Source organism: Entelurus aequoreus, linkage group LG24, assembly GCF_033978785.1.
Source record: "Entelurus aequoreus isolate RoL-2023_Sb linkage group LG24, RoL_Eaeq_v1.1, whole genome shotgun sequence".
NCBI lineage: Eukaryota > Metazoa > Chordata > Actinopteri > Syngnathiformes > Syngnathidae > Entelurus > Entelurus aequoreus.
In genome coordinates, this window is record NC_084754.1 from 15,244,579 (window position 1) to 15,266,737 (window position 22,159).

Here is a 22,159-nt window from a genome sequence, read left to right on the forward strand (position 1 = left end):
GCTTGTTTTTTTTTGCTAGTATCGGACCAATATCCGATATCCATATCCATATCAATATCGAGACACCCTAGCATTCTTACATAAAGACGCGACAAATGTACTTTTTGAGAAGAAAACAACAGAAGAAGAGAGGTTACGTACGGACAAGTCCAGAAAATCTAACGCTGCAGGCCACATCCTTTTGTGCCAGAAGACAGCTGTTACCAATGTAGACCCTCTTACCAAAGCAAAACACTGACGTTTTATTTGGCAAAAACATCAGTGCTACCCTGCAAAACAAGTAGCTTTGGTGGGTGTTTTGACAGTATTTAGTCACAGTCCAAATGGAAAGAGCAGCAAGGGAATGTTTATGAAAACAGGATTGTATAGGAGTGTATTTCAAATGTCAATAGGACATTCCATTTTCTGTAGACAGGTGGAAAAGCCAAGTGGGATGTTAATGGACACATATGAACTGACCTTCTTGACTCTGTTTATCTTCAACTGTAATCAGGACATACGTTGCTGGTATCCACCGCCCCTTCTCAGTGAAGTTTGATCCATACACCAGCAGCATCGAGGTCCTGGACAACCCCTTGAAAATCCAAGGAGGCCTGGAAGGAGTAAAGGACGAGCTCAAGATGCTCTCGGATGCACTCAGTGTTTTGTCTTGAGAAAGCACCATTTCTCGCTCATACCCGCTATTGTTTGCTTCCTCTCTGCTATGTTCTGCATCGTTGGAGCTAGTATGTTCTGTGAATTACTATCTTATATTGAGGACATTGGATCGCCACTGGACTGTTCACGTTGACACCCCATCATCAGTTCATGCTGAAAGACTCAATACTGTAGGACGGTGCAGTATATATTGTTTATGGTAGGTGAGACATGCCCCAACAAGAGTGGTTTCACTCTTTTGGGATGCAAAACAACAGTCGTTAAGATAAATGGGTGTTGAGACCTCTGCTATGAAAGTCGTTTGGCTGGATTCACCCTCGTTAGTATTCCATTCAGCCAAACATGGCTGTGCTATGTTATTTATGAGAGGCTTAATTTACATGGAAGACCTCCCCCTTTGTTCAGACATGTTTTGACATAGTTTACCTACCTTCACTCCAATTTCAAACCACTTGTCTCTTCTATCCAGAATACTGTATGTACAAATGGTGTTTCTCCTTAAGGTCCATATACACCAGCGATATTCAATTAAATTGTTTTGGGGGCCATATTTCCAGAAAGCTAAGGAGCTGAGGGGCTGGACGTCTTAGTCTTAGTATATTCTGGAGAACCAAGATCCTCTGCAGTAGACATTTGATATTGGTCTTTTCATTTTGCCAAAGTTACAGGAGCGCTTTGCTGTTTTTAAGGACCTTCTACAAAAACGTTAGTCCACAAATCACCTTTATAACAGTACTTTAGTGTGAATCTGCTGAATAAAGTATCTAACAAGTTCTTTGAACTGTACTCGCAGGCCACAAGTTGAATATCGCAATTGATGAAAAAAAAGGACCTAAATTAGAACCTTGAGGAACACCACTAGTATAAATACAAAGTTGAACAAATGACTACTGACTGCATCTAAAGTAAACAAGCTACAGCAACACCTTAGTTACATAAATAACATTACAGAAAAAAAAATCAAACTGCATAAAAGGAGAGGACTTGAAGGAGTGCCTTGGGAACGCCTCAGTTATGTAGATCACATGTTTGGACCCCAGTCTTCTATGTTTGCTAGCAAGGTTCAAATGTCTATGTAAGAATCTTCTAATGTGAGTTCCTTTATACAACAGGAAGAACTCTAGTGTCTTTAGGAATTTGCTCCAAAAATATTTGTTTCCCAAGTTTTGAACTAAATTCAGGGGTCTGTATGGTGTCATTATTGGGCCAGATTTGGCCCCACGGGATAGCCAGTTGAATAGCCATATCCTGCACCATCCTCTCAGACTAGAGCTGTCCTATCTAGCCGCTGAGAATGAACTACTAAGATAAGACACACTGAACAGTCCAATTGCAATCAATTTGATGTCCCTTGTGCTGTATGTTTATCTTTGTTCTGTACCTCCACTAATGAATTATCATCTCCTTGTAACTGGTCAACAAGATGACAACCTGTAAAACCTCAATGTTGAAATTCAAAATTATGTTTAAAAAAATGTTCAGTCAAAGAAATTGTGTCATATTAAAAGTAAAAAACTAAATCCAATGTACACTTTTTTAAAATTTATTTTATAATCAGACTTAAACAAATGTCCAGTCAGAGTAATTGGTATTGTATATACTGAAATCTATTTTAAATGTATCAATGGGGAAAATAAATGCTGTATGTGAATTAAGTGTTTGGGCTTTTGCCAGTTAATAATAACCATGTATGTATTTTTTGCCACGTAAATGCTTGATTAAAAATAAATCCTACCATGTGCATCATGAGCTGTTGATTACTTCAGTAAAATAGCAAAACAAACAATATAATTAATAAGCTTTTATTTTTGCATAAAACTATGAGAACTATGTCATACATATTGAAATATTATTACATTTGCAAAGGGATTTTATTGCATGTCACACCCGTAAGCAGCAGTAAAATGGAGATATAGTACAGGTGTGTTGAAAGTGCAGTCCAGAAACCTATTGCAGCCTGCGGTTTGTTTTTAAAGTTAGGCAAACAGCAAAAGTGAATACAATTGGGCAAAACGGCACAATATAAATAGAAAAATTGTGTGTTTATGCTAACAACTGACATTAACACAAAGCTTATTCTTGTTAATGCATGTTATAGAAAATATACACTTAAAGCGGAAATGCACTTTTTTTTGGAATTTCAGAATCATTATGAGAGACAAGAAACCCATGTGGTTTTTTGAGAATTTTAAAGATGATAAAGAAAAAACGCTTGAAAGATGCGGTCACCGTTTTAGCCTTCAAATCCCTCTAAAACACTTCAAAAACCTGTTATCAACATTTAATATACACAGTGCAATGATATATATAATGTAGTCACAGACACGTTCATAACAATATGTAATATGTTTAATATTTATCGTATTTTGGTCATTTTAATCAATGCCAGGAGTGATTTCCTCAGCGCATCGATTTCCGTTTCCATAGCAGCGCACATCTGACTTTTGGCAACAAATGTGTGTTCCTACTTCCGTAAAAAAACGCGAGTGTGTTCTTATCATGGCAGAATCGATAACAGACCAGGAAGATGACTATTTTTGGACAAATTAGGATTCACAACCTTATCTTTTTGAAGCTGAATATACTGAGGATGAACTACTGCTTATACGTAGAAGCAAGCATGAAGAAAGGGTGAGACGTTGGAGCAGACAAAAGCCAACAGGGTAAGGTAAATGTGGAACTTGGAGCCAAGCTATTTTGACATAAATGGAGTGCGTACCCAAATAAACCGGAAAAATATGTCCTCTGCCAGCTGGACCAAACGCACAACTATACATCGAGTAAGTCACTTTAATATTAATCACAATACATTCAGCACGTCATGCGTGTTATTACAACTACAGTACAAACGCTCTCCGGTTAGCTGTGTACAAACAAAACATGAAATGTAGGCTAACACTTTTCAGATACTTTAATATGATTGTTTGTGTTTTTAAGTCAGTACAGATTGGTGTCGTATCGCAGTGTTGTGCATTACAAACTCAAACGCGTTTTGTGTTGTCATAGAAGATAGCTTATCTCTTTCTGTAGCTAGCTTATACGGCTAATACCGAAGAATGCCGATGTGCTGCTGCGCTAGAAAAATAGTTTGTCAGTGTTTGTTCTTACAATAACAATTTTGCTACAACTTGGTTATTATACAGGTTACGGAACAAGTATTGTTGACGGTTTTTAAATGCATTTTTAAGTGATTTTGAGCTAGAATTGATTGCTCCCATTAGCTGCATTGCTAGCCACCAAGAACAAGCTGATTTTTATATGTAAGACTGCAAACAAAATGCAAAAAAACCTTTTGTCGTCTTGTCTCTCATAAGGATTGTGAACGGTAGGCAAAATTCCAAAAAAGTGCAGTTGCCCTTTTGTCTTGAACTATGATAGACTTCAAACTATTTGGTTAGGCCTGCAGGCTGCCTGACTACTATCTGTTGTCCATTGGGGATGTTGGTTCCAGCTTGTTTGAGTACTTACCTGGTACAAGACTGAAAGAATGTTGACTCCAAACGTAACCCCAAGTTCAAGCTGTTCTTCCATAGCTAAAGAAAGTATGGTGCAAAAGTCAAAGTCTTGAAAAAGAGGAACTAGCCACAGATTTATTTTTTATTTATTCAAATATATATAATTAGCCACAGATCTTTTTTGACAACATTTCCCTCATTAATGAATGGAACAACTCAAGTGTCTTCCTATTCATCACTTTCTTTCTTTGGCTTGGGCCCACCTTTGTGAACCCTTTTTGACATGTGGCTTCGTTGACCCATTGGACGTGTGTGCCCTTTTGCTTTTTCAGTGCTTCCCAATTTTTTGAATGAAACAATTTGTGCTGATTTTTTTTATTTTTTTTTAAAAGGATGTCACTATTAGTGACTACACAAAGTAATTTGGAGTGCACAGCTTTTCCAAGCGGGGTTTGAAGCACTATACTGCACAATACTGATAAAGCATGTTATGGAAGGGGTCACCACACCCCCCACTATTTGAGAAGAGTGCTATGAAGAGAATGAATAATTATTTTTTTAGATAACTTAATTAGAACACACACACAATTGACATAAAAAAGACAGAACAGTAGGATGAACAGTTTACATAAGTAATATCTTAAAAATAAATAAAGTGTGAGGAACTCGTATGGCTGCGGCGGTTGTGACCCTAAGATGCAGCAAACAGGAGAACGACGTGCAGCTAAGAGTCTTTATTATACTCAAACAAGGAGAAGTCACGCACCCAGCAAAAGGTCCCTAACATAGTCAAACCTCAAGCACTGACGAACAGGCGAGGCAGGCATAAATAGCAGCCTGATTGGCAACTGCAACCAGGTGTGCCAGGCTGCCAATCAGGGACAGGTGAGGGAAACGAGCGCTCAGGGAGACATGCAGGAAATGGAACAAAAATAAGAGCGCCAACAGGAAATAAACACTAACTTAGGCTCCTTCTACACTAACCTTATCTTTGTCCAAACACACACACAATGCCACCGTTTAAGACCCCTTCCCCCATCCGTCCGCCGACGCAACGCGACCTAGTACGAACGTGCGGAAAATAAGCACCTCATAGTTGCTTTGTGTTCAAGTTCTTAAATTAAATTGAACTTATCTGAACATTATCCAGTGTTGTGATATTTCAATTAACTGAAATCCTGCGTGCTGTGGGGCCCTATTGTAGAGAATTACACCTGAGACATCATACATTAATCAAGTCTTTAATGGACATGTGAAAGTAAACAACTTTTTAGCAAACTTTATATACTCTGAATCAAGACGTTGAGTGATCGCTCGATATACATGGCGGACAATAACTGATACAGTCTGCTTTGCCAGTCCAAATGCATTCGCTATTTTCCGTAGTCTTCCCTCGTGGGACAGGTAATACAAAGCACATGCTACCTTTTTTATCACATCCACGGAAACCCGCATTCTCGTTGTCTCTCCTTCGACAAATAGATTAAGTTTTTCGGTAAGAAGAATCACAGCTGACCTGGACATTCGAAAGTTCTCTTGCCATTTGTCTGGCACAACACTCGTTGACAAACATGTCCCACCAGGCTGCCGTTCTTCCAGGCCTTATCCAAAACCGTCGCTCAACATTGCTATGTTGCGGTCTGAGATGTGTTGTATATAAAATAGCTGCAATCGCGTGTTTCCTTCTATTCACGTGTGATTTCCACAAGCGTCTGTACATGTAGAGTAAGGAGAAACAGCATGTCTGGATGACTCGCCTCCATCTTTCCAGTGGTTAGCTCCGAGTTACGAAACCAGTTGTTATGAAACTGGCTGTGGCGCGTTCTGTCTGGCGTCACTTCCTGTGTGGGGCGCGATCTTTCTGATGTCACTTCCTCTCCGAACTCTGTTTGTAAACGATCGATGAGTCCGTACAAAGCTAAGAGCCGGAGATTCAAAAAAAGTAGACACGCACTTACCCGTGTAAAAAATCGTCCAAGGAGGGGAACCTTAAACGATGGTTTAGTGTGGCTGACACAGGCTCAGGCTCAATAATTATTTGTTTAAGGAGTTATCTGGCTTAATGTAGACAGGGCCCAATAAACATAACCAGACGTGAAGTGACAGATTGTCACATAAAGAGAAGAAAAAGTATCTTAAGACTGGTTTTTAACATAAGTTCCAGTTTTGAGAGAGTCTTTTGGTCCGAATAGCCTTGGGGTTCATAAAGACATTCAGGTCATTCATATATGACATTAAAAATGTCTTAAAAAACAATAACATTTGTTTGTTGGTTTGTAAATTTAGCTAATGTATAATATGGTTAACAATACAGTATATATTATATCCATTTTTAAAGTATCTATCACAAAGGCTAAATAGTAGCCTTGGGTTGAGATTTTTCTTTCCCCGATGTGGGATCTGAGCCAAGGATGTCGTTGTGGCTTGTGCAGCCCTTTGAGAAACTTGAGATTCAGGGCTATATAAATAAACTTTGATTGACTGAAATTTCTGCTTGTCATTTTGATGTACGCTTTCATAGCAAGTTATCCATCAATCTGCAAAAAATACAATAATCAAAAAAAGTTGCAGTGGAAAATTGTTTAACAAGAACATTAAACGTTTATATTCATATACAGTACAGCCGTGGTCAAATTTTTGTTTCATCTGACATCACATGGACAAAGATAAGACCTTTTGGAGGAAAGTTATGTGGTCAGATGAAACAAAAATGTTGCTGTTCGGCCACAATACCCAGCAATATGTTTGGAGGAGAAAAGGTGAGGCCTTTAATCCCAGAAACACCATTCCTACCATCAAGCATGGTGGTGGTAGTATTATGCTCTGGGCCTGTTTTGCTGCCAATGGAACTGGTGCTTTACAGAGAATAAATGGGACAATGAATTGATTAATGTGGACCCCGACTTACACAAGTTGAAAAACTTATTCGGGTGTTACCATTTAGTGGTCAATTGTACGGAATATGTACATACTGTGCAATCTACTAATAAAAGTCTCAGTCAATCAATCAATCAATCAATGAAAAAGGAGGATTACCTCTAAATTCTTCAGGACAACCTAAAATCATCAGCTTGGAGGTTGGGTATTAGGCGCAGTTGGGTGATCTACGGGACAATGACCTCAAACACATGTCAAAAGTGGTAAAGGAATGGCTAAATCAGGCTAGAATTAAGGTTTTACAATGGCCTTCCCAAAGTCCTGACTTAAATGTGTGGACAATGCTGAAGAAACAAGTCCATGTCAGAAAACCAACATATTTAACTGAACTGCAGCAATTTTGTCAAGAGGAGTGGTCAAAAATTCAACCAGAAGCTTGCCAGAAGCTTGTGGATGGCTACCAAACTTGCCAAGGGACATATAACCAAATATTAACATTGCTGTATGTATACTTTTGACCCAGCAGATTTGGTCACATTTTCAGTAGACCCATAATAAATTCATGAAAGAACCAAACTTCATGAATGCTTTTTTGTGACCAACAATGTGCTCTAGGGCTATGAATCTTTGGGTGTCCCACGATTCGATTCAATATCAATTCTTGGGGTCACGATTCGATTCAAAATATATATTTTTTTCAATTCCACACGATTCTCGATTCAAAAACGATTTTTTCCAGATTCAAAACGATTCTCTATTCAATCAATACATAGGATTTCAGCAGGATCTACCCCAGTCTGCTGACATGCAAGCAGAGTAGTATATTTTTGAAATTGTAAAGGACAATGTTTTATCAACTGATTGCAATAATGTAAAATTGTTTTAACTATTAAATGAACCAAAAATATGACTTATTTTATCTTTGTGAAAATATTGGACACAGTGTGTTGTCAAGCTTATGAGATGCGATGCAAGTGTAAGCCACTGTGACACTATTGTTCTTTATTTTTTATTTTTATAAATGTCTAATGATAATGTCAATGAGGGATTTTTAATCACTGCTATGTTGAAATTGTAACTAATATTGATACTGTTGTTGATAATATTCATTTTTGTTTCACTACTTTTGGTTTGTTCTGTGTCGTGTTTGTGTCTCCTCTCAATTGCTCTGTTTATTGCAGTTCTGAGTGTTGCTGGGTCGGGTTTGGTTTTCGAATTGGATTGCATTGTTATGGTATTGCTGTGTATTGTTTTGTTGGATTGATTAATTTAAAAAAAAATTAAAACAATTAACAAATATTTTTTTTTAAATAATAAATAAAATAAAAACAATTGTTTTAAAAAAAATGAGAATCGATTCTGAATCGCACAACGTGAGAATCGCGATTCGAATTCGAATCGATTTTTTCCCACACCCCTAATGTGCCCCAATCACTCTACCACACAAAAATAAGAGTTGTATAAATTATTGTAAACTCAAGACAGCCATGACATTATGTTCTTTACAAGTGTATGTACACTTTTGACCACGACTGTATGTACACTGTTACAAGTGTGGCCCTCCGTAAAAAAATTAGTTTGACACCCCTGTAAAATGTCGATTTGTTTGTTTTACTGCATGCACTAAATATTTTGGCCACAAGAGGGTACTGTCGAGCAGTACTAATGCGCCTGGCCCTGCCAGCGCTTCACCTCTAGATGTCAGTGTGAGGATGACGGCATCGGAGCCGTGGACTGGAGGCACACATCCTCACCTGCTGTACGAGGCACGCTTATATAAGGGGGACAAAGTTTTTTTTTTGTTGTTGTCATATTTATAAGTCATTTACTTCGATTTGTTTGCATTTTACGGAGTGACCGCAATTTGGGAGTGACGTCATTTCAGTCCATTTAATCCTGGATTTAATTGGACATCCCTCTTATGTCAGTCACATTGGGTGTTTTTATTTATTTGTCTTATCTCTCCTTAGTTAGTTGCCCCCCCCCGCCCCCACCCCATGGAGAGGAGGCATCCCTCTCCTCCTGCTGGAGGCTGCGCATCACCTCTCGGTGACATTCTGATGACGTCACCACACCGTTTCCACTCTCCAGTGAAATACACAGGATAGTTCGTTCGTTAAATTGTGATGGTTGTTCAAAAATACATTTTTGGAGACTCCTTTGTGCACTTTTGTGTAAGACATGTTTTTTTTTTTTTTTAACCGTGCGGTTAAAAAGGAGGAGAGGAGGAGCGAGGGGGTGGAGTGTGCGTGTGTGTGTGTGTGTGTGTGTGTGTGTGTGCGCGTGTGTGTGTGCGTGCGTAAAGTGGGCGTGTTTTGGTATATAATACTTCTCCCTGAGAAGTTTTAGCCTGTCTCCTCGGTCTCTGGGACAGCCTTTCTTTCACACATCACCTAACTAACATACTGGGAAACTAACTCACCTGCAAGCACACCCAAAAGCACCAAGTAAGGCCAGCTTTTTTTTTTTTTTTGTTTTGTTTCGGGTTTTTTTTTTCTTCTTCCCATTTTGTGACTATACTGCCGACTGACATGGACACCCTGCGATCCAACTCACTTTGCCACACCTGCAGGGAAACGCAGCCCGGCAGGATGAAGGTAAGCTAAAGATGATTTATGCACGTTGGAGTTTTGCTTTTTTTTTTTTTTTTTTTTTTTTTTTAGTATAAAAGTGCATGAAAAAGCATAAGTGTAATATGGATTGAATTGACATTTAATTGCAAATTTTGGTGAAATGTCTTATTATAAGTAAAGGAATTTCGGGGTTCTGGAAGGTGCAGGGCTTGCAGCAAACAGCTGGTCTTATTTGCCGGCAGATAGGGGGCGGTAGGCGAGGGTCATTGAGCGCAATAGTGAGCAAGGAGGGGGGAATAAGTGCTGAGTCTTGCTTTTTTTCTGATATCGAACAGCCTCTCTTGCAAATTCTGGCATGTTGTGCAAGAGGTAAAAAAAAAAAAAGAAAGAAAAAAAAAAAAAAAAAAAGGTCCTGTCTATCTTTTGTGACTTGACTCAAAAGTTGTGCACTTGTTTCTAAAAAAAAAAAATCCAAATAATGTGGATGCATAAAATGACTTGGCTGTGAGTTTATACAGTATGTGTGTGTTTGCAGGTCAAGAAGATGTCTTCCTCCAGTCGTGCGCTGCTCTTTGCACTGACGCTGAGCCTCTATGCGGTGGGGATGACCTCGGCGGAGACGCTTTGTGGGGGAGAGCTGGTAGACGCGCTGCAGTTCGTCTGCGAAGACAGAGGCTTCTATTTCAGTACGTTTGGCTGCGCGTAAAAAAAAAGCGCTGCGCAATTGTCTTTTTTTTTTTTGGGGTGCGCAAAAAAAAAACAACCCCAAAAAAACCCAACCGATTTGTTTGCATAGCTGATACTACACGCACGCGCGCGCGCACACCGCCTAGGAACGATACAGCTGCGTCTCAAGTGTGGTATCGATGCGCGCAGGACCTGTATACCTCTCATTGCATATGAAAGGCCCGGGGACCAGCACGTAAAGCCTCACGCAACACAATAGGCTGCTTGTTTACCAGTAAAGCAATAGCACCCATAAGGCGTGCAGTCACCACACTAATGTTCACTAGCCATTTTTTTTCCCTCCTCAAATTTCCACCTTTCAAGGAACTAAGCCAGGGGTCGGGAACCTTTTTTTTTGGCTAGGGGAGCCACGAAAGCCAAATATTTTAAAATGTATTCCCGTGAGAGCCATATAATATTTTGGTAACACTTTAGTATGGGGAACATATTCACCATTAATTAGTTGCTTATTAACATGCACATTAGTAACATATTGGCTCTTAATTAGTCATTATTAAGTACCGTATTTTTCGGACTATAAGTCGCAGTTTTTTTCATAGTTTGGGTTATGTGTGAAATTATTAACACATTACCGTAAAATATCAAATAATATTATTTAGCTCATTCACGTAAGAGACTAGACGTGTACGATTTCATGGGATTTAGCGATTAGGAGTGACAGATTGTTTGGTAAACGTATAGCATGTTCTATATGTTATAGTTATTTGAATGACTCTTACCATAATATGTTACGTTAACATACCAGGCACATTCTCAGTTGGTTATTTATGCGTCATATAACGTACACTTATTCAGCTTGTTGTTCACTATTCTTTATTTATTTTAAATTGCCTTTCAAATGTCTATTCTTGGTGTTGGGTTTTATCAAATAAATCTCCCCCAAAAATGCGACTTATACTCCAGTGCGACTTATATATGTTTTTTTCCTTCTTTATTATGCATTTTCGGCCGGTGCGACTTATACTCCGGAGCGACTTATACTCTGAAAAATACAGTACTTATTCTGCATGGCCTCATTATACAACAACCCTAACCCTAACCAAATAACTCTAAATTAAGTCTTTGCTACTTACAATATGTTTCCATATTGTCCAAATAACTCTTAATTTAGTCTTTGTTACTTAGAATATGCTCCCCATACTAAAGTGTTATATGCATGCATTTTTAAGTAAGACCATCATTTTTAGAGTATAATATGTCTCTTATTCTTTTTTAATAACATCGTTATTCTGAAGCTAACCAATAATAAATAAAATACTTCTTACCATTAATGCGACTTCTTGAACAGGTGCGGTAGAAAAACGGATGGATGGATTCAAATGCATGAGAATGTTTCATATTTTGAACGTTATTTTTAAAACTGATTACCAGCGGAATTATTCATTACTTATGGTGTTAAGCAATGTCAGCTAAGATTTATCTGAGAGTCAGATACGGTCATCAAAAGAGCCACATCTGGCTCGAGAGCCATAGGTTCCCTACCCCTGAACTAAGTATTCTGTGGCTTGTTAATCCCCAAGTGGATTAGTTGCTGTGACACACATCCTAAAATATTGGAATAAAAAAAAAACATTTCACCTTTGAGAGACTGACAAGAAATGTCTTTGTACGTGCCTTTCCTCCCCCTTTTACACATCGTTATCCAATTTAGATCCTGTCTCCTTCTCTTCTTTCCCTTCCTGCAATCAAACCTAGCCTCGCATCTCGTGAGATTTCCCCAACATTGTATTGGGCCGCGGGACTTCAAACAAGCCCTTTATTGATGGTGAATGGCGTTCCCTTTGCGGAACATTCAAAACGCGCCGCTTCCCCCCCTTTCACCTTATTCTTCCTCTGCGCTTTTCTCTCTCTCTCTCTCTCACCCGTCATTACTCTATTCCTCTTTTGATTTGCATTCACCTCCTCTGTTTCAACCCAGCTCACACACTCTTGCGCCGGTCCCCTGCGGGCTGTTTTCTCTACCTCTCCCTTGCCCCTCCTCGTCCCAGTAATCTCTGCTGACTTGACAAAGGACAAGGTCAGGAGGAATTTCCATTTTATGTATTCGCTCACCTACGGGACTATGGCTGCATAGTGTTTACATGTGTTAGCCCTCGCCAGATTATCTTCTCCAAACAAAAAGATTTGTCGCGGTTGGTCATAGATTTCCTTTTATCCTCGTTGCGCCCGCCTCTGTGATTGTAATCCTGCAAAAACAACCTAGATTCATTTCTGTTGTGTTCTCTGCATATATAAAACCTCACCATGCCTCTCCTCGAAATCTCCCCAGGTAGGCCCACCAGCCGGGGGAACAACAGGCGCACCCAGAACCGTGGGATAGTAGAGGAGTGTTGTTTCCGTAGCTGTGACCTCAAACTTCTGGAGCAGTACTGCGCCAAACCCGCCAAGTCAGAAAGAGACGTGTCGGCCACATCTCTACAGGTCATTCCGGCGATGCCTCCATTAAAGCAGGTACGCCACACCCGCAGCAACACAGCGGTATGGGAACCGGTGAAATCCTAGTCATGACCCCCATAGCCAAAATGTTCATCTTGATAGACAACAAAGTGCTGACCGTCATGGAAATAGTCCAGACACTGTGCTCGAGAAAGGACATACTCACACATTGCTGGTCCGTGACAAAAACAGTGTGTTCCGAGTGTTTCAGGTTATTAGTCATGCTCTCAGAATCTGGCTCGCGTTAAAAAAAAACACCTGACCGAACTCACTCGAGAGTCAACAGTGCTGGCTCCATTCCCAACCCTTTTACAATCCCCTTCATGCTCGTGTGTCAGTGTCAAAGCCTCTCCCCACAAATAGTGTAATATTGCAATTGTAAAGGGGGGGAAACGTAAGAAGCCCCCCTTAAGGGGGACCTATTAGGCTAAACCAACTTTTCTTACCTTACCTTGTTTTTGTGTATTTGGGATCTGCATAAGTTTGAAAATGTGTTATTTACACTACCGTTCAAAAGTTTGGGGTCACCCAAACAATTTTGTGGAATAGCCTTAATTTCTATGAACAAGAATCGACTGTCGAGTTTCAGATGAAAGTTCTCTTTTTCTGGCCATTTTGAGCGTTTAATTGACCCCACAAATGTGATGCTCCAGAAACTCAATCTGCTCAAAGGAAGGTCAGTTTTGTAGCTTCTGTAACGAGCTAAACTGTTTTCAGATGTGTGAACATGATTGCACAAGGGTTTTCTAATCATCAATTAGCCTTCTGAGCCAATGAGCAAACACATTGTACCATTAAAACACTGGAGTGATAGTTGCTGGAAATGGGCCTCTATACACCTATGTAGATATTGCACCAAAAACCAGACATTTGCAGCTAGAATAGTCATTTACCACATTAGCAATGTATAGAGTGTATTTCTTTAAAGTTAAGACTAGTTTAAAGTTATCTTCATTGAAAAGTACAGTGCTTTTCCTTCAAAAATAAGGACATTTCAATGTGACCCCAAACTTTTGAACGGTAGTGTATATTTTTATAAAACAATCTAGCCAAACGAGCCGATTAGAGTTTTCCCCCTTCGTGAAGTTTTTCCCATTGATGATGTCAGCGGTTAGCTCCATATATGGTAAAGATTTACCCGAAGATCTTTGCGTGAGCCCGCCATTGTAGTCCGACGCTGTAGTCAATAAGATCCTTCTTTTTCTCTACCTTCTTAGTGTGGGGCAGACTGGCTCGTCGTACATGCACATCGATCCTCCGCTGTATAATACCAAGTAGTGTATAGTTCGAACTTGTATCTGTCAGTAGACTCTATATGGAAATGCTAAAAACTACAACGTGAATGACGTAAAAAGACCACCCACAAAACGACGCATTCTGAGGTGACAGTTAGAAAGTGGCTTGAAGACTGTAATATATAGTCTAATCAAAATGTATTTGGAATATGGATAAGTTCTGAAAATGTCGGAGATATTTATAAAACAATCTTGCCAAACGAGCCGATTGGAGTTTTCCCCATTTGTGAGGTTTTTTCCATTGAGGATGTCAGCAGAGAGCTCCATATATGGTAAAGTTTTACCCAAAGCGCCATTGTAGTCCGACGCTGTAGTCAATAAGATCCTTCTTTTTCTCTACCTTCTTAGTGTGGGGCAGACTGGCTCGTACATGCACATCGATCCTCCACTGTATAATACCAAGTAGTGTATAGTTCGAACTTGTATCTGTCAGTAGACTCTATATGGAAATGCTAAAAACTACAACGTGAATGACGTAAATAAGACCACCCACAAAACGACGCATTCTGAGGTGACAGTTAGAAAGGGGCTTGAAGACTGTAATATATAATCTATGCAAAATGTATTTGGGATCTGGATACGTTCTGAAAATGTCGCAGATATTTATAAAACAATATTGCCAAACGAGCCGATTGGAGTTTTCCCCATTTGTGAGGTTTTTTCCATTGATGATGTCAGCAGAGAGCTCCATATATGGTAAAGTTTTACCCAAAGCGCCATTGTAGTCCAACGCTGTAGTCAATTAGATCTTCTTAGTGTGGGGCAGACTGGCTCGTACATGCACATGCATCCTCCGCTGTTGCCATTTCTAATACCAAGTTGTGTATAGTTTGAACTTATATCTGTCAGTAGACTTTACATGGAAACGCTAAAAACTGCAACATGAATGACGGAAAGAGGCACTTAATCAAGACCACCCACAAAACGGCACATTCTGAGGAGACAGTTAGAAAGTGGCTTGAAGATTGTAATATATAATCTACGCAAAATGTATTTGGGATCTGGATAAGTTCTGAAAATGTTGGAGATACTTATAAAACAATCTTGCCAAATGACCCGATTGGAGTTTTCCCCATTTGTGAAGTTTTACCAATTGATGATGTCAGCGGTTAGCTCCATATGTGGTCAAGTTTTACCCGAAGCGCTGTAGTCAATAAGAGCCTTTTGTGGGGCAGACTGGCTCGTACATGCACATCCATCCTCCACTGTTGCCATTTCTAATACCAAGTAGTGTATAGTTCAAACTTATATCTGTCAGTAGACTCTATATGGAAAGGCTAAAAACTACTACATGAATGACGTAAATAAGACCACCCACAAAACGGCTCATTCTGAGTACACAGTTAGAAAGTGGCTTGAAGACTGTAAGATGTGATCTATGCAAAATGTTGACCGAAGAACTACCACGACAAGGAAGTGTTTCAAATGTGGAAAACAAAAAAAAATCATAATATGACCCCTTTAAAGTCTGCAAAAGGAGAAGCCGGTATAGGGAATTAGTTTGGACATGTCCCTGGTGTGTCCAGGCAGGGAGAGTTGATGGGTACAGGCTGCTCTGAGGGGCCAGCTGTTGTTAAGCCATTGAAGTGAATGAAGGGGGATAAACACTCTTCAAGTGGCAGGACCAAAACAAGCCATTCATATGGAAGCACTGGGTACGGGCGCATAAATTCCAGTCCCCCCCCCCCGCCCTCTTGCTACCGTTCCTACTTTTTCCTCATTCAGTAGTACTCAGCAAAACAGTTTACCATGTTTGTATTGTCATTCAATTTGCCGCCGTTCAGTAGTTTAGCAGGTCGTTGAGTGGGCGCCGGCATGCTGGTCATATGTATACGAGGCGAGCGCCCACCCTTCCTTTTCACAATATGTTAAAGAGGCAGAACTAAGAACTTGTTGACAGCTTCTCTCAATCGAGGAAACCAAAACAAGAAGCGTTTGGAGGCGAGCTGAGGCTGTTATGACTCTCCGCGCATGACATTAGATTCCCATTTGATTAGCCAGATAATGACTGAACAAAATAAGCATATCACCCCTAATGATCTCCATCTTTCCTTCTTTTCTTTTTTTTTTGTGTTTGTTTTGTTGCCTGCACGCCACAATAGGAAGTCCCGCAGAGGAAGCCGCATGTGCCAGTGAAGTATTCCAAATACGAGCTGTGGCAGAAGAAGGCGGCCCAGCGGCTCCGGAGGGGTGTCCCCGCCATCCTGAGAGCCAAAAAGTTCCGGAGGCAGGCGGAGAAGATGAGAGCCCAGGAGGATACGGCCTTCCACAGGCCCCTGATCAGCCTGCCCAGCAAACTGCCGCCCGTCTCTCTCACCACGAACAACTATGTCAGCCACAAATGAGCCCGCTGCCAGCCCTTTGCACAGAGTTTGGAAGGACACACAAAAAAAGCCTAGGGGATTATAGCTTTGTCTCTGACGTCATTTCTGTGGCAGTCCTCTTTGACCTCCCCTGCCCTGTCCGAGCCCACCAATCCCCCCCCCCCACCAACCACCACCACCACCACCACCCCCCCTGCCCGATTCTCCTCCACTTTTTTTCTTGACCCCTGGCCCCCTTTCTAATACCCCACCCGCCCCCCTCAAACCCCATCACCCTCCTCCGGAACACAAACATGCCTTCACATTCTTCCCGTCTGAACTTTTTTTTTTTTTGGCTAGCTCTTTCAGTCACCGACACAAAAGGCACAAACACAAACGTGAACAATTCGGCCGAATGCCATTCAGGTGGACCCGTAAGCAAAAGAGTAAATGGAAGAGAGAAAAAAGGAGATGAAAGAGATGTGTGTGGCGTGCAAGTGTCAAGAGGACACCCAGCGGAATGTTTTTTTTTTTTTTTTTTTTTTTTTTTGTCCTCGTGGAAAACAACTCAAAAGTGAAGAAGAAGCTTGCATGACAGAATCCGTTCCATGTATTTTGTTTTTCCTGAGGCGAAAAAGAAAAAAAACCTCTTAGTTTTTTTGATTTTTTTTTTTTTAAGTTTGCACCTCTACCTATAAAGGGACTTCCACACTGTAAGGAATTATTTTGTAAAATTAGATTCCTGTTCCAGCACCTTTTGATCACAAACAAAATGCAGAAAAGAGTCTGCAGAAATTGCACATTGCCACGGATTACGTCAAAGTAAAGAAAAATAAATGGCACTATTTTTTTATGAACAATGAACGTGTAGCTTCAAAAAAATGTCATGGTGCTAGCTCCGGGAAAGGACTTCAAGAAGAGATTGAGAAGCACGTTTGTTTGTTTTTTTTCTGTTTTTTTTTTTCTCTCCTTTGAATGAATTTATTATAACTTTCCGTTTTAAGGAAAGTGAGACTTTTTAAAAGAAAAATAGGGGAAAAAAAGGATATGGGGGAGCTCCTGGCAGTGGCAATGTCAAGGGGGATGTGTCACTGAGAAACTATGGGGGCTCTGACGGCATCAAGGCTCACAGGAAATGCAAGCGGCTGCTCATCACTAGCTTGTCACACGTGGCAAGGGGGACTCGAGACCCTGTCCCTGCCCCTCTCCCCCCCCCGTGTCCCCCCGAGGCAGATGGACACAGGGAACATAAATATGGGACACCGTGGACTGCCTGGATTTGGACAGTACTACTTCCTGTTTACTGTGGCTTTGTGGACTGCTCCGACAGGAAGTAAACATAGCATGGACAAGTGGGATAATTGATAAGGATTTTTGTTTTGGTTTTGTTCTTTTCTTTTCATACCAATTTCAAGGAAAAAAAAAAAAAAAAAAAAAAAAAGGAAAACCCCGCCTTTTCTGGTACCATGACATTCCTGTTTTTTCATGTTAGGCATTTTTCATGGTAACGTTCTGATGTGTTACTTTATCGTTTTAAAGGAAGGCACAGATATTCTGATTCAAAGGGAAAAAAACAGCAATAATGTCAACTAACATTTATTTTTATTGTATATCAGTAGTATTCACATGCTTTTGCCTGAAAACAAATACTTGAATATATCTATCTATATATATATATGAACATAGATATATATGTATATGTATAAATATATATATAGATATATAATTAGTTTCCAGGGACGTTATTTCCTTTAGTCTGAGCTGTATCTTGCGTAATGAGCCGCCAAGCTTTTTTTGTTTGTTTGTTGAAAATACAAATAAGGGCACTGTATAAAGGCATTATTTATTTTGTTATAAAATATATTTGAAAAATTGGTCCAAATAATATGCGCAGCACTGATGCTCAACTGACAGATTTATTTTGTATGATCTCTGTTTTCCAATTGGAGCTGTAAGGCTTGTTTTTGTAGATGCTTTGTACCAAAAAATAATGTCTTTTTTCCTTCCCTTGTTCATCTGCCGTTGTTACTTCAAATTAATATTTTAACAGTCTGAATCTTGTGGGCATGTCATGTCACAGAAATAGGTACATACTCATGACCGATAACGTGTATTATGGGAGTGACACATCCGTTTTAGTCGATCCACTATGTTTTGAAGCCACTTTAGTACTGATGGCGGGGGGGAAAATGTCCAATCCTCAATTAAATCATGAGTTCATAATTGTGCACGGTGTCCTAAGGGGAGTCTTGTTCATGTGGGTTGTTCGGATCAAATGTCACTACAGGGTCTTAACTCGTGCAATTCAGAGGCATAAGTGTTACATCAACGATCACTACTTTCTATCTGTCTTGACTTTGGCCTTGATCATATGAAGCATTATCTTCCAGCCGTCCGACTATTATCATTTTTACGAAGGGCTATTTGGCTGAACCATCTCTAATGCAGTTGTAGGATTCAGGTAAAAATACATATGCGCTCTGCAGGGAGGAGTGTTCCAATTTTTTTCTAGGGTTATCCATTACCTTCCATAATCATGCCAACCACTGACACCTTACCACTTCCTCCTTCATTGGGTTATGTATCACCCATAGGAGACCTAATCAATACTAGCCAAACTGAGGTAAAGCCAATATTTATACAGTTTCCTGTCAGAGATCTTCCATATCTCTCTCTGATTATATTCTTCCATTGTGCAAACAGACAGACAGTGCAATTATTGTTATTATTATTATTATTATTATTATTATATGCTGGGACTGCATTCATTCACTATTGTAAAGATCAAACAGGCTACTCTAGTGTTGTTGTAAATGAAAGACAACCACTTCTTTTGGTAAATATGAAGAGATATCCTGCCGAGCAATTGCGACGTTTTCTGTGTCAGTAGCTCACTCAGCCTCTGTGTATTTTTATGGATTTAACATCCGCACGCTAGAACGTCCGAAATGCACAATTCATGTACTTTCATTTGAAATATCAATAAAAACAAACATTTTATCAAACTTCCCATGTGTAGTATAGTTACTGCTGTGTCCTCTGCCATGTCCACTTCAGTTTTCTTTTAGAAGCAGGTAAAAGTGATATGCTCTGTAAATGATTGATTGTGTCTTGAGGCTTTATCGAGATTTATCAGCCGCCCGTCCTCACTTTTTCTCCATCCCTGCCGGCTTCCATATCTGTCCTTCAATGTGTGCACATCACCACTCGCATTAGCCGACACATTTCCGCTCTTTTCCTGCTGCATGCGAGCTGCTTTCAGATATGACTAAATGTGACCTGTAGTCACCGCCACAAATGGAGCATGTTTCCCATTCTGTGCCTATGTTTGGAGGGGCGACATGTCTCAAATTAGCACATGCATATTTGACCGGTCTTTGTTGACATGCATGCACGTACTCAGCCATAGTTCTTCTGTTACCGGGCAGATTTACTGTTGCCTATCTTCCTGGAATGGAACAGTTTCTGCGGAATGTTTTATCACAGTGCTGCACAGTTTACATCGGGCTGTCACTGTTGTTTGATTTTACCCTCAAGAGTTATTTCTTTACTGTCGGAAGATGAGAAATGTTGCTTATCTTTGTTGTGTGTACGCATATACAGCATGGGCACCATAAGGGGGTAGAAACGATTCTAGAGGCCCCTGAGAATAGAAGAACATTTAGCTAAAGGGATATTTTCTTCCCAGGACCCCAAATCTCTTGCAACACCCCAAATACAGTCTGCTTCATGCATGTGAAACTGTGTGGCCATCATTGCAGGCCAGTGTGCCACTTTTGTAACCCCAACATCCTCCTAAGAACCACTGCAGTGGACATTTAAGTTTGTTTTGTAACTCTGACAAAAGAAAGAGACCAAAAAGAGGACATTGGTCCCCAGGAGGTTATAATACCTTTTTGTTACTACTGACTTCAAGAGTTTGTTGCAATCTCCATCCAGGTGACAGTGTTCTCCTTCACCTGCTTGGTGCTAAGGTGTTTTTAGAACAGTGCAATAACATCAGGGATTCACCAGTCCCATGGGGTCATCAGGTCACCACTATGCTAGATGGCGCAGAATAGACTCCCAAGTGCAACCAACTTGAAGTGTGTCAAATCTTCACCGCTGAATTTGATCGAACATTTAGGGCGGATGCGTTTTAGACGTCTTATCCAATCAAGACAGGATGACGGCATTACTATGTATGATGGCTGACTGTCAAGAGTCAAGAGGAATGCTGCAAGAAGCTGTTTCATTCATCATTGTACTGTGATTATGTAAGTCAGGAGATGAACACTTCCAATCTTTGTGTGGACCTTGCATGTTATGGACGATTTTTGCTGTGTAAAAAGAAACATGTATGTTAAACACAGTGGAGACTTCTCCAAATGTGTGATAGTGGGTATGCACACTCTTGGCATTCTCTCAATGAGCTTCAAGAGGTAGGTATATAGATAGATAGTACTTTATTGATTCCTTCAGGAGAGTTCCCTCAGGAAAATTACAATTTCAGCAGCAGTGTACAGAATTGAGATTGAATTTAAAAAGTACATAATGGGGGTATATGTTATTGTTTTGCATCCCCTGCTATCCTAGTAACCACCCTCCCCCCCAGAGATGAGTTGTACAGTCTGATGGCGTGTGGGACAAAGGAGTTTTTGAGTCTATTAGTCCTGCACTTGGGATGAAGCAGTCTAGCACTGAACAGGCTCCTCTGGCTTCTGATAACGGTATGCAGAGGGTGACTGGCATCATCCATGATGCTCAGTAGTTTTTCCCACAGTCCTTTTCTCTGCCACCGTCACCAGTGAGTCCAGTTTTATTCTGATCGTGGAGCCGGCCCGCCTGATCAGTTTCTCCAGTCTGGAGCTGTCCTTCTTAGATGTACTGCCCCCTCTCCCAGCCCACTACGATTTAGAACAGAACACTGGCAACCACAGACGTACATCCACAAGAGTTTTTTGCAAGTCACCTGAAATGGTTTTCACTTCACAGGAGGGCTTGAAGCTCATCGAGAGAATGCCAAGAGTGTGCAAAGCACTAATCAGAGCAAAGGGTGGCTATTTTGAAGAAACTAGAATATAAAACATGTTTTCAGTTGTTTCACCTTTTTTTGTAGAAGTACATAACTCCACATGAGTTCATTCATAATTGTGATGCCTTCAGTGACAATCTACAATGTAGATGGAATAGAATAGAATAGAATGGACTTTATTGTCACTATATTTGCATATAACGAGGTTAAGGACTCCAACTTAAGGTGCGGTAGTGGGAACAAATATGGGGTAAAAATAAATTGCACAAGAGGTAATAAAGAAAAAAACTAACAATTGAAATAAACAGACTACTATCCAATAAAAATAATAAGCAACCCTGTACAATATACAAAACACTATAGAAATACGGAATACTGTACAATATACAGAACAAGACAAGAGTTCCGGAGTAATGAACTACAATCAGTGTCGGATGTATTGCACTCGAAGGGTACTATTGCACAGTAGGGTATTAGGGTAGGATATTGTATAGGGGTGAATTATTATTATAAGTTAGAGTTCAAGATGGTGACAGCTCTGGGAAAGAAGCGGTCTCTGAGCCTGTTTGTTCTGGCTCTGATGCACCTGTAGCGCCTGCCCGATGGTAGCAGGTGGAACAGGGGGAAGCCAGGGTGTGTCATGAAACTAAAGAAAACACATTGAATGAGGAGAAGGTATGTCCAAACGTTTGGCCTGTAATATATATCTAAATATTTATTTACATTTTATGAAAACATTTTGTAATACAATAATATAATATTTGTTGCATGACCAGATAATATTAACATTTAACCGTTTTTG

The 22,159-nt window shown here is 40.2% G+C and overlaps 2 protein-coding genes across 2 annotated transcripts in view; both read left to right on the forward strand.

The window, feature by feature from the left end:
* The window catches only part of th (tyrosine hydroxylase), a 103,520-nt gene extending 101,130 nt beyond the window's left edge, over positions 1 to 2,390 (forward strand). The window contains exon 14 of the mRNA XM_062035526.1: positions 494 to 2,390. Within this exon, the coding sequence (XP_061891510.1) occupies positions 494 to 653 (160 nt within the window). The 3' untranslated portion in view covers positions 654 to 2,390. The remainder of the gene's footprint in view (positions 1 to 493) is intronic.
* A 6,904-nt stretch (positions 2,391 to 9,294) lies between these two features.
* igf2b (insulin-like growth factor 2b) lies at positions 9,295 to 17,799 on the forward strand. Its single transcript, XM_062035842.1, has 4 exons — positions 9,295 to 9,586; positions 10,098 to 10,248; positions 12,579 to 12,760; positions 16,143 to 17,799. Exons 1-4 carry the CDS (start codon positions 9,521 to 9,523, stop codon positions 16,383 to 16,385), a joined length of 642 nt encoding a protein of 213 aa, XP_061891826.1. The 5' UTR covers positions 9,295 to 9,520; the 3' UTR covers positions 16,386 to 17,799.
* The last annotated feature ends 4,360 nt before the right edge of the window (positions 17,800 to 22,159 follow it).

Excerpts from the sequence above, each read along its gene's own strand:
- igf2b (XM_062035842.1), top strand. The coding sequence starts at position 9,521 with ATGGACACCCTGCGATCCAACTCACTTTGCCACACCTGCAGGGAAACG. Across the intron at positions 10,249-12,578 it reads AGACAGAGGCTTCTATTTCA|GTAGGCCCACCAGCCGGGGG; the intron begins GTACGTTTGGCT and ends AAATCTCCCCAG. Across the intron at positions 12,761-16,142 it reads CGATGCCTCCATTAAAGCAG|GAAGTCCCGCAGAGGAAGCC; the intron begins GTACGCCACACC and ends ACGCCACAATAG.